The 12557-nt window shown below is 40.3% G+C and overlaps 1 protein-coding gene across 1 annotated transcript in view; it reads right to left on the bottom strand.

Annotated features, from left to right (window-relative positions):
- The window catches only part of LOC124775188 (Golgi to ER traffic protein 4 homolog), a 72964-nt gene that overhangs the window by 23580 nt on the left and 36827 nt on the right, over nt 1-12557 (bottom strand). Inside the window, exon 5 of the mRNA XM_047250028.1 lies at nt 5095-5233. Coding sequence (XP_047105984.1) covers nt 5095-5233 — 139 coding nt within the window. The remainder of the gene's footprint in view (nt 1-5094; nt 5234-12557) is intronic.

Genomic DNA, 12557 nt, shown 5'->3' with positions numbered 1-12557 from the left:
TACAAAAAAAATTTATTTTCTTGGTATTCACTGGATGATGCTTCTTGGTCGCAGTCTGACTGGGAATTTCATCTGCAACTGTCTGGCATTCGGCTAAGTTCAAAAGTTTTCATGGCTCAGACTGTAACATTACATCTCAATGCTGTTTCATGAACTCTCAAAGGAAGTATTGGATGAAGCAGCTTCATCCACACCCACCCAAGCATTTGCCAGTTGTTGATTTTGTAAGTACTGCTGTACAGGCTGTATTTTAAACAGCCTCCTGATGTTGCCAAGGAGGTTAAGAAAGAAGTATGTCATGTGTTGAATGGGACACATTTACTCATGAGTAATATAATAGCAACTTCAGAACTGCTTTGTTTCCACTTTAGAGTGATCATGATATTGTTATCTTACCCACGGGCAAGGGCAATGCTGTTATGTTGGAAACAAGGGAGCACACTCGAAAGAAGCAGTATTTACATCTGATCCTGCGAACTGCAGGCTCAGTGATGGCCCAACAAAAAGAGTTAAAGAAAACTTTAGCCTATCACAAGTATTTCTGTGCAGTCCTGCTAGATTATACAGCCTTCCGAAGATCCACAAGGAAGGGGTTCCTCTTAGACCTCCTGACAGAAACATTGGTGCTGCACATACCGTGTAGCGAAACACATTGTTACTCTGTTAAGGCAACTATTAAATTGGTGTGTGCATCAAACTGTAACAACTCATCAGATTTCTTATGTCGATTAGAGGGACTGCATTTGAATGACCCTGACTTTTAGTATGTTGTCTCTCTTCACTCACTTTCCTTTCACTGATTCACTACAGTTAATTCAGGCTAGGTTTGGTGTTGGATTAACAAAATCCATTTCAACATTTTTTTACTTCCACTTACTTTTTATTCAATGACCAACACTATGGACATATGACCGAAGTTGTGGTGGGGAGCCCTTTGTCACATACTGGCCAATCTGTTTATGCAATGTACCCTGGAGTCTGTGTCACTGGAAACTGTATGCCCTCTTTATTTTTTCCAGATACACACATGTCACTTTTGGCTTTTAGTCCCATGGAAGTGCAAAATTAAATGGCTTTTTAGAACATCTGAATTCAATCCACTGGAATAGTTGCTTCACAATGGAGATGTAAAGGATAACTGCCTTCCCTTCCTTGAGTGTTTGTCAGGAGGAAGACTGATGTAATGTTGGGACAAGCAATTTGCTACTTATAGGAAGTCAACTCTCACTGTCTGGTATCTTCAGGCTCATAGTTGTCACCATTCGGCTACACATGAACAGGTACTTCATACCTCAGCTCCACATCATCTCACATCCAAAAGTGTGTCAGCTGAATTAGCCCACCTCGAAGCCACCTTTCACCAGAGTACAATGGTGGTTTGAAAAGTTTTCAATACGGAATAGAAAAAAGTACTTACAACACTGACACTTTTTTATTTTTCAATTTAGTCTCCTTGTAGATTAATGCACTTGGTCCAACGATGTTCCAGTGCCTTGGTACTATCTCGAAAATGAGTTTCCTCCAGGCCTGCAAAAGAGTTGTCAACTCCAGCTATCAATTCTTCGTTTGAAGTGGATCTTTGTCCACTAAGAAAATTTTCGGTTTTGGGAAGAGATGGAAGTCTGATGGAGCCATATCAGGCAAATAAGGTGGGTGTGGCAACAATTCATATCTTAGTTCATGTCATTTTGCCATGGCAATGGCATGTGTGTGTGGGCACACACTGTCTTGATGGAAGATGACTTTCTTCCTTGCTAAATCTGGCCTTTTTTCGTGTATCTTTTGTTACAATTTGTCCAGGAGGTTAGTATACTATTCTCCAGTAATTGTTTGCTCCATGGGGAGATAATCTACAAACAGAATCCCCTTCACATCCCAGAACACTGACACCATGACCTTTCCCGTCGAAGGAAGTGTCTTTGCTTTCTTTGGTGGCAAAAAATCTTGTTCATTTCTCCGAAACGGGCTAAACATTGTTCCAATATGTCCATCCTCAAGTGTTTTTGATCCACCATCAAGAGTTGCGGCACTCATCTTGCAGATAATTTTTTCATTTCTAATTCTTCAGTTAACATGTGATATACCCTTTCAGATGACATTCGACAAGCATGAGCAATTTCATGCACTTTCAATTGGCAATCCTCCAAGGCCATTTTGCCCACTTTTGCAATGATTTCTGGAGTAGTTACACATTTTGGCTGACCACTGCACGGATCATCATCCAAGCTATCCCAACCAAATGTAAATTCATTTGTCAACTTGGCAACAGTTCAATATGAAGGAGCAGAGTTCCCCAGTGTATTCTGGAAATCAGCATGAATGTCCTTTGTTTTCATACTTTTCTTTACGAAGTACATAATCACTGCTCAAATCTTTATTTTTTTCCAGCTACGCAAATCACTATGCGGGAACAACAACAGAACTACGTCACTGCCACAGTTCTCCTCAAAGTGCACTGACGTGGTACATACACTTACAACAGCCACGCAAATCTGCTATTGCAGAGCACTGCCTTGACATCAGTCATCCTATGGAATATAACAACATTGAGATTCCGCCATGTGCTTCCAGTTATTTGTAAAGTGTTGTTAAGGAAGGAAGAGACGATTTCGCTTAAAGTCTGTTTAGAATCCTGCTCTCTCCCTGGTCACACAACATAGGGACAGAGTTAAAGCTAACTGACATTGGTCATTGTTGTTAGCATAGTGAGACTAGTATTTGTAATGTGTGTGTGTGTGTGTGTGTGTGTGTGTGTGTGTGTGTGTGTTTTTCAATTTCTTTGCAGTTTTTTGCACCTGTCGAAATACTGGCAGTTTTGCTGTTTTAGGGATTGCTCATCTCTGTATATGCACTGTCCACAACTGGACAGACTTTAGTGTAGAATAAATAACAGCTATCAAAGTGGAGGCACTGATGATGGTTGAAAAGCTTGATATGATATGGAGATGTTATATGGAATCACTGGCAAGAAAGGAAGTTAACATCCAGGAAGATAGTTGCAGAGGTGCAGGTGAAAGGGCAAGAGAGAAGGTGTTTAAGATGTGAATTACCATACCTTAAACTTGGGTCCAGATCATGAAGATATCCATGAACGTGAACCAAACAAGAAGTTTAGAACAGGGATACTATGGAGGTTACCTCTAGGCGGTCCATGAAGAGGTTGGCATGTGAGGGAGGTATGCAGGACAATGCTACAGATTTGTTTATAAATCTTCCCTCTAAGGAGAACTAGATAGGAGTATGGATATATTGTTCCTCACGTGTATGTGGAATCACATGACAGATCTGGAGTTGGAAGGAAATTCAGAGATGGGGGTGAGGCTGGAATCATGGGGATGATGGGGATGGTGATGTATAAGAAGATGGCATCCACAAATAAGGATCTGTGTGGAAACCTGGGATGTATTATTGAGAAGCTACAAAGGAAATAACTTGTGTCAGTATAGGGAGTTGGGAGCTGTGAAAGGGTGGGGGGAGGGGTGAGAGATGGGAGCAGAGGAGCCTATAAATGGGAGGGCAGAAGCCACACGGGACATAGAGGAGGAAAGGGAGGCGGCGGACTGACAGGGGTGTGGTGGGCTCAAACAGGGAGTAGTGGACCGAAAGAGGGGTGGTCGTGCTTTTTGAAGATATCACCTTAAAAAATCCTCTTTTATATGCAGAACAGTATCCACACCGCAGACATAAATCACTAATTGCACGGTGTCTGAAATATATGTGGACTCATCAAGTGCAATGGAAAATACAATGAACTCCTGCACTGCACTCCTTAATTGACGGTAAACGTCACCTGCCATGGCACTTATCCGAAGACTTACAGTCCGCCGAGAAAGAGTGATAGCTCGAAACTGATTTGCATTCAGTGGGCAAAGTAAATCAGCAGAGTCATTGATGCACTCCTTTATAAACTCACCTTCAGCAAATAGTTTTCCAGCTCTCACTATATTAAGCGTAATCTTATAATTTGCACGTACCGCTGGCCTATCATTGTCGTCGTCTTGAAAAATTGAAAACAGTGCTCCATAAGATGTTAAATCAGTTAGATGAGAGACATGACGAAAGAAAGTCGCAGATCTCTCGTGACAACAGCAACTTACATCAGATTCATCTCGTATCGTCAGATCGCTCTTCTTAAGCTCAGTCAATTTCCCCATCCGCTCAGAATCTGACAATAAATTGTACTCGGCCTTGGGAAATTTATTATAATGGCGTTCAATACTAACATTCCACTGACCAGCGAGAATACTGCCACATATTAAACATTTCGAATTTTCATGTTTTTGTACAAAGAAAAAATGATTCTCCCATTCCTTTTTAAAAGATAGCAAATCTCCACTCCTCCGTTTCCTTGAGTCACTCTGCATTTTCCGGTTCTTGAAATACAACGTTGAATATGTAGTGGTCGCTTCGCATCAACGACCGCAACCTGCTGGCTGTCGTCACTGCCCCGGTCGACAATTGCATGCGAGCAGCACACGTGCAGCACTGTGCAGTCATGAACCGCGTGCAACGTTTGCCCGCCCCTGTCTTATTCCATTTCCCTACCTGCCTCCCATATGTATCGTTAGCATTCATTCACAACTTTCACATTATGAAACAAGTAAAAAGAATGTAAGAGGTTCACAATTCAATACCCAGTTGAGTTTTTTATAGGTAATGAGGCATTTAGGCAAGCAAGAAAAAATACATCAATTGTGTCCCATTCTGGAATATCATCATGGCATTTGCCTCAAGTGATTTAGGCAACCGACTGGAAACCAAAATCGACATGGCCAAACAGGTATCTAAATACTTCTCTCAAGTTATTTCAGTTGTCATTCTTTTCCAGATTTTCATTATATATGACACACTCAAGAAAACGTTCAACAGGCATAAGCAATTTTAACATCTTTAATTATTCCTTCCTATCAAGATTTATTGCAGATCCATTATTTTTTACATCTTCTAGAATCGAATATCCCTCAAACTGCGTGCATAATTAAAAAAAATGCTTTTGTAATTTTATATTAGATTGAAAAAAATATATGAATAAAATTACCAGCGTTAGGAGTTTGTTGAAATGTTATAATGCAATACATATAAGTTTGCACTTACTGTAAAACGGCTTGTGCAATAAACAAGTCAACTTCACAAGCAAAACCTCTTTGCCTATGGAGTTCAACCAGCATTGTTGCGCATCCTGTGCCATCTTCTGAATGTAAAAAATGATGTCTCGCTAGTGTGTAATTTTTTTCTGAAATAAAATACATAAAAACATGCCAGTATCATGATAATTTACATGAAAAGAAAGTTAGTTAAGTTTACTGCATAGAAGTTGGGATAACCAAACTACCAGAATGAAAAAGAAAACTCAACAGAAATGAGATCAACAAAAGCTCAAAATGTACTGTAGTTTTCTTTCATTTCTGTCTTCTAAGTGTGCTTGTACACTGCTCATCATGTGCACATTTACCTACCACAATCTTGCCATTTTATAAACAAGCGGAAATAAGCTGAAACCCAACATAGTGGGGGTTTAAATTCTGCTTAGATTCTCTATACCCCGGGACTCAAAAATTCCAACAAATTTTAGAGCAGCTGTTACTTTGTAGGCAACCAGATATATCACAGTGAAATAAATACGACTGATGAATCACATTTGGGTAAATTCTTCCCTAGCACTGACAGTTCAACAGTTCAAGGGAATGTCTCCATTTCTTGTAGAAGATAGTCTACTTTGCCCAGTTTATATGATGCAGAGTGTTTCACAGAAGCAGTTTCAGTAATGAGGGTGCCCCCTGTCCTGGTCGTTCTGTTACATTATTCACCCACAAAGACCCCAAAGAAGCTGATGAGAGAGAGAGAGAGAGAGAGAGAGAGAGAGAGAGAGAGAGAGAGAGAGAGGGGGGGGGGGGGGGGGGGGGGGGAGGGGGGGACACGCACATGCGTGAGTGCATGTGTGGGCGTACGTGCGCACCATACCATCCAATATAGTGATCTAAAGAAACTTTGTTCTTTGTGAGCATCATACGCGAAAAAAAGATAAATGATGGATTGTATGTCAAATGCAAGAAATGTTACAAAAGGTTTGAACGTACACATTTTGCTTCGTGAACAGGACTGCATGAGGATATGGAATCATCCTTTATTTTCGTCTTGCATGAGCTGAACTCTTAATCAGGAACAAAGATGTTAAAGGAGAGCATACACCTAAATTGTCCACAGATATCTTCAAAGACAGATTTTTTACAATGTACACTGATTCGATGACGTGTAGTGTGTAAAATTCTAAACGTTAAATGGGCAGATCTGCTGAACGAATATACTACTTTACTTAAATTATGCACAACGAGGGTGATGGTGGTGGTGATGATGTGATGATGATGATGATGATGATGATGATGATATGATAATAATAGCAGCAATGGTGAATCCCAAGCCAAGTTGAGAGATGAGGACGGGGTGGAGTAACATCTCATTAAGAAGTCTTTGTGTGTGCCATGCCTGATAGCACCTCGTGAGGGCCCCTTGCCAAGTTAACAGAGAAGACACCAACAGCAATGAAGGCAAAGATGATCAATGGTATAATGGTATCACAGAATAGGCAGCCCTGTTTTAAGGAATGATGCAAAAGTAGTATGAAGCATCCAGAGAACATCTTGAGGTGACTTCTAGTGCAAAGAAAGCGTAATTGTAACATGGATGCGTAAGAAGAAAGATTCCCCAGGGTAAGTCTTCAGATTGCTCCCTCATCATGAAACAAGTGACAAGTTGGAGCATCTCTGTGTATCACAAAAACTCAAAACCAAATCAAAAACTTTCCTAGCAACATTCAACATAAACTCCCTTACACACAGTGCCAAGTTGAAAACTCTCACACTAAAGCCCCTCAACACAAACCTCAACTATCCATAAATGCCACACAGGACACACAGTACCAAGATGAAGAGCACCTTAAATCCGAAAATTACAGTTTCTTAAAGAGCAGAGCTCAAAGAATGATCCTCAAGGTTGGTTTGGGGAAGGAGATCAGACAGCAAGGTCATCGGTCTCATCGGATTAGGGAAGAACAGGGAAGGAAGTGGGCCGTGCCCTTTTCAAAGGAACCATCCCGGCATTTGCCTGGTGCGATTTAGGGAAATCACGGAAAACCTAAATCAGGATGGCCGGACGCGGGATTGAACCATTGTCCTCCGGAATGCGAGTCCAGTGTCTAACCACTGCGCCACCTCGCTCAGTGAACCTCAAGGTACCTGCAATGTTTGGACTGCATTTGCCATGAGAACTAGCCTTCTTAAATTGGCCACAAATTTCAAATTAGTGAGAGACAGACTATCTATATTAACAATCAAATGTGCCAACAAGACTTACACCATAGTTGACATACATCCCCCTAAAAATTATGAAAACAGGTTTAATCCCAGACTAAGCATGAAATTTCTGGGATCTACCGGATGAAACACTACCAAAATAACATGTTGAGCTTCATGTGGGTGATTTCAGCACCCAATCTGGTCAAGAACAAAAGTACAAGAAAGTGACCAGATACTATCTACAGAAGAACTAACCAAGAGACTGGTCTCCATTTGTGAAAGTCAAGACCTGCAGGTCACGCCAACCCACTTTCACGTCTAACCAGAAAGCAGACAACTTTGTAATCCTCCATCCAAACCGTAAGACTGCTCCAAATTGATCATGTCACAATCTCCATGAGAAACAGTCCAGAGATTATGACTGTCAAAGTTAAAAAAGGTGACCTCAGATCACCACATGTCAAAAATTAAATTCAGACTGAGTCCATAATCAGCAGGAACACCCAAAACATATCATATGCTTTGACAATAATGAACTTCGACAAAGGGCAGTGAAGTCGGAGGAAAAAGGCTAGACCATGTGATAATAAATAAATAAATTACCATGCCTGGTAGAAGGATAACAGTGAATCTGTCCTCAATGAAGTTGAAAATTATGGAATAGCCTGAAAAATCCAACACGGCCGAATGATTAGAATGTTAGTATAAAAAACTGCTTATTGAAAAGACACCAAACTTTTATGAGTAATGAAACCAGAGAGTAGTATAGAACCTTTAAATGGAAACTCATGGGCTATCAGCCACCATTCATTATGCTTTCAGCAGAAGGACAGTACATTGGTATCTTCAATGAAAAAAACTGTAACACTGTAGCAGATTAATCAATTGTAACAATATCATGAAAAGGAAAGTTGCTACTCACCATATAGCGACATGCTGAGTCGCAGATAGGCACAACAAAAAGACTCTCACAATTAAAGCTTTCAGCCATTAAGGCCTTCGTCAACAACAGACGACAAACACACACACACACACACACACACACACACACACACATGAAACCCACACGAAACCCACGCGCGCAACTCGCACACACAACTGCAGTCTCAGGCAACTGAAACCACTCTGTGAGCAGCGGCACCAATGTATGATTGGAGTGGCGACTGGGTGGGGGTAAGGAGAAGGCTGGGGCTGGGAGGGGGAGGGGGAGGGATGGTATGGTGGGGGTGGCAGACAGTGAAGTGCTGCAGGTTAGTGGAGGGCAGAGGAGAGGTGAGGTGGGGGGGGGGGAGTGGCAGCCCCCTGTGTGTGTAGTCTCTGTTGTTCTCTATTGTTGACAAAGGCCTTAATGACCAAAAGCTTTAATTGTGAGAGTCTTTTTGTTGTGCCTATCTGCAACTTCAGCATCTCCACTATATGGTGAGTAGCAATTTTCCTTTTCATAACACCGTTACATTTCATCCTGGATTTTCCATTGTTTGATAGATTAATCATCTGGTCAATTTGGTTTATTCAAATACTAAATTTGAGTAAACCAAAATCCCCAACAGACACAAATGAACCCATTCTCCAGTGCCCATAGTCCAGACCACCTAACAAAAGATGACATCAAGCACAGCATTGTCCATCACAAAAAGATCAAAGCATCTGGAGAAGATCAGTAAAAATTTTGCAATAGCAAATCAAAAAATAAATAAATAAATACTGGAGTGAAGAAATCCTACCTGGAGAATAAGAAATAGCCCAAATCCATTCAATGCACATGAAAGACAACATGAAAAACACCTGCAACTACAAAGGAATATTGCTGCTACCATTACCCACAAAATTCTCTCACTTGCCACCCTGGAGCATTTTGAAGCCAAGCTGAGCTTCAAATAGTGTATACTTCGTGAGTATCACGAAAGGTAGTTCAACAACATCGAAAGCATCATCAGATAATATATTCTAAGGTCGAAGTTAAAAAGACCATATCAGCTCATGTGGACTTCAAAAAAGCCCATGACTGAATAGACCGTGAAGTCCTGTAAAACATTCTTACTGAATTAAGGGTTGACGTCAAACAGCTGACATTAATTACAGCCAACCTGATGGTTAGTTACTTTCATGTTCCATGGATCATTTTCCACAATAAATCGTCATGATGTAGAACTAGTCATTTTACATTCATACTGCAAATTAATTTGTATTCAAAACATGATCATATAATTGTTTCCAGCACCCCCCCCCCCTTTCTTAGTAATTTAGAGCAGTTTTTGTAGTGCACAGCTACTGCGGGATCTCTACTTGTTCTTGCCAAAAGAAACATTTCCCTTTTCCTTTCACAAGATACTTTAATCCCCTTATTGATCCATGGTTTTTTACATGGCTGTTTAATTCCCCTTCTGATTAGCTTATGCAGAAAGCTATTTTCAAATACTGATATGAATTTTAAATTTTATTTTTGCATTTGGTTCTTTATAAATGTCATCCCAGGCTGTTTCCTGTAAACTACACTTAAAAACATTTGCCCTGTAGTCATCAATGATTCTGACTAACTTCCAATGAGGTATGTCCACACTGTAAGGCACTATATCATTTATCCTGACTAACTGTGTATCATGATCAGAGAGAGCATTTGTTACTGGGTGAACAATTATTTTCTTGCTTTGTACCTCATCAAAGAAAACATTATTAATTAGGGACCCACTGTCTTTATCCATAAGAAGATAATGACAAATGAACTACATAGAGATGAGCAACCAAAAAGGAGATGTGGTGCTCCTTTGACAGAGGAGCATAAGCAAGCTGTGAGACGTATACACAGTATACGTACCTCAGATGTTTCATCAGTATGCTGGTAGGTCACTAACAACAGTCAACAGTTATTAGTTACACTTCTTTATTACAGCACACATTTCGGACCTCGCCCACAATCAGATAATCATGTAATAAAGCTGACGAAACGATTTTAAACACAGTAAGGCATACAAAAGAAAAAAATCATAAATGGAAGCTACTAGTGCCATGTGAACACTATCAATATACATGGATTGACGTCTGTTTTACAAAAAGACTGGGCACATCCAAGTCCTTTGCTCAAAGAAATTACATGGCACATCTGTTAACATGGCCAGCCACAATTCTGAAGCAACAGATATCCATCAGGTTGATGTCAATGATGTCGTACTCCTGAACCTTTCAGAGTCTGATGAGTCATTCCCAGTTCAAACCTGCTACAGCATTTCCACTATGCAGGAATCATCCCGGGCTGTCAGTCACCCTCAATGACCCTCTGTGCATGTGAGTGACTCAAAGAAACTTTTCATTCAGCTGCTTATTCAGAACGGGCTGTGTACTGGAGCTTCAGTTGTGTTTATCAACAAGTGCACATTCAAAAAAGGTCTGCTCCCCATAACCTGAAGTTCCAACATAGGTCCTCACCATATACACTGGGGATTGCATCGCCATCCTCGGCCCATGGCTTCCGCAGATGCAGTACAGATTTACAATTAAGGCAATCCCAGTCATGGCACTTCACTCTTACAGTAGTCCTAACATTTTTGGCCTCAACACACCTGAGACATTTTCGACCTACAAATCTTGGGTAATGTGGCAACAATCGAGACCCATGTCCCTCACGACAGCATCACAAAGCTCTGTAGCAAATAGTCTCCTTTTTGATGCCTCTTTGGATAAAGCAAAAGGTGGATCACAAGCCCCTCACCAGTTTACTCTACCCAGCCAAACCAGTGCCCCCCCCCCCCCCCCCCCCCCCAGGACGGCACAAAAACTCCAACGTTGGGCACTTACCCTGCTGAACTACAATTATGAAATCCTCTATCACCCTGTGGCATGCCACACCAATCCAGATACTTTATCCTTTGGGTCAATTCATACTAAGTGGTCCAGCACTGGTTGCTTGACCATCTCAGAAAAATTTTATATTTGCTGGGTGAATTCTGCAATGTTTAATAGACACATAAATAGTTTTTTAAATAATTTATTTTTTATTATTTTGAAATGGTGGCCATATTTGTTCCAGGCCACATGCGTTTTTTAGTATTTGCAAGCATCTACATTTTTTACAATTATTCAGCAGTGGATTGTCCTAAGCCTTTTGGATGAAATGCATTTAGTTCAAAACACTCTGGGCTACAAATTAACATCTTCATCACTTAGCTGAATGTATTCTGTAATATATTTTTAATAGTTCAAAGTTATCAGCTACAAATAAAAAAACTCCATTTTTGATCAGGAGTTTTCCAAAGAAAGATTAATTTCTCAGGCTTAATATTTTTCCTGCTATTACACTGTACAGTATAGTCACTTTTTATAGAGTGTAAATGGTGAGCAGCTTACATTTAAAAAATACACTATTTTAAAAAATGGATTTTTTTTTAATTTTTCCATTTTGTGGCCTGCAATATCTTTGTTGGGGGACCAAATAAAAATCTGAAAATTTCACAGTTAATAGACCTTTGTGATATCAAACTTCAGTAGAAATTTCAACTTTGAGATTAAATTGGAAGTTATGGAAAAAATATTACAAACACAAGTCAAAAATACGTTTTTTAACATCTGCGATATCTGGTAGGCTAATCAAATAAAGTATATCAATTGCATAATGTAACACACCATATTACATTAACTAACGGTTATTTGTCACAACACTGATGTGGTACTTGTTTCAGCAGGCTAACAGTTGCATCTGCAAGTCTTAACACGTCTGATTGTTGTCTTCCCCCTTAAACCAACAATTGTCTACTCAAACTTATTTAGCTAGAAGTTCTTGAGGTATGCAGTTGAAAAAGGGTGTCTCAGTGTTCTGCTGGTGTTATTATTAGTGAAGCATGTCACGAAAGTGTGTATGGAGTGTATTGTAAAGACATTACTTTAATCAATGATTACAGTGAAGAAGAAAAAGTGTTATTTAACTTACGAGTCGGCCAAGAAGTCAAATCAACATGCAAGTACCATGAAATGAAATTGTTGTTGTTGTTATTGTGGTCTTCAGTCCTGAGACTGGTTTGATGCAACTCTCCATGCTACTCTATCCTGTGCAAGCTGCTTCATCTCCCAGTACCTAATGCAACCTACATCCTTCTGAATCTGCTTAGTGTATTCATCTCTTGGTCTCCCTCTACGATTTTTACCCTCCACGCTGCCCTCCAATACTAAATTGGTGATCCCTTGATGCCTCAGAACATGTCCTACCAAGCGATCCCTTCTTCTGGTCAAGTTGTGCCACAAACTTCTCTTCTCCCCAATCCTATTCAATACTTC

Source organism: Schistocerca piceifrons, chromosome 2 (assembly GCF_021461385.2).
Source record: "Schistocerca piceifrons isolate TAMUIC-IGC-003096 chromosome 2, iqSchPice1.1, whole genome shotgun sequence".
Classification (NCBI taxonomy): domain Eukaryota; kingdom Metazoa; phylum Arthropoda; class Insecta; order Orthoptera; family Acrididae; genus Schistocerca; species Schistocerca piceifrons.
This window is presented reverse-complemented; position numbering and strand designations above follow the sequence as displayed.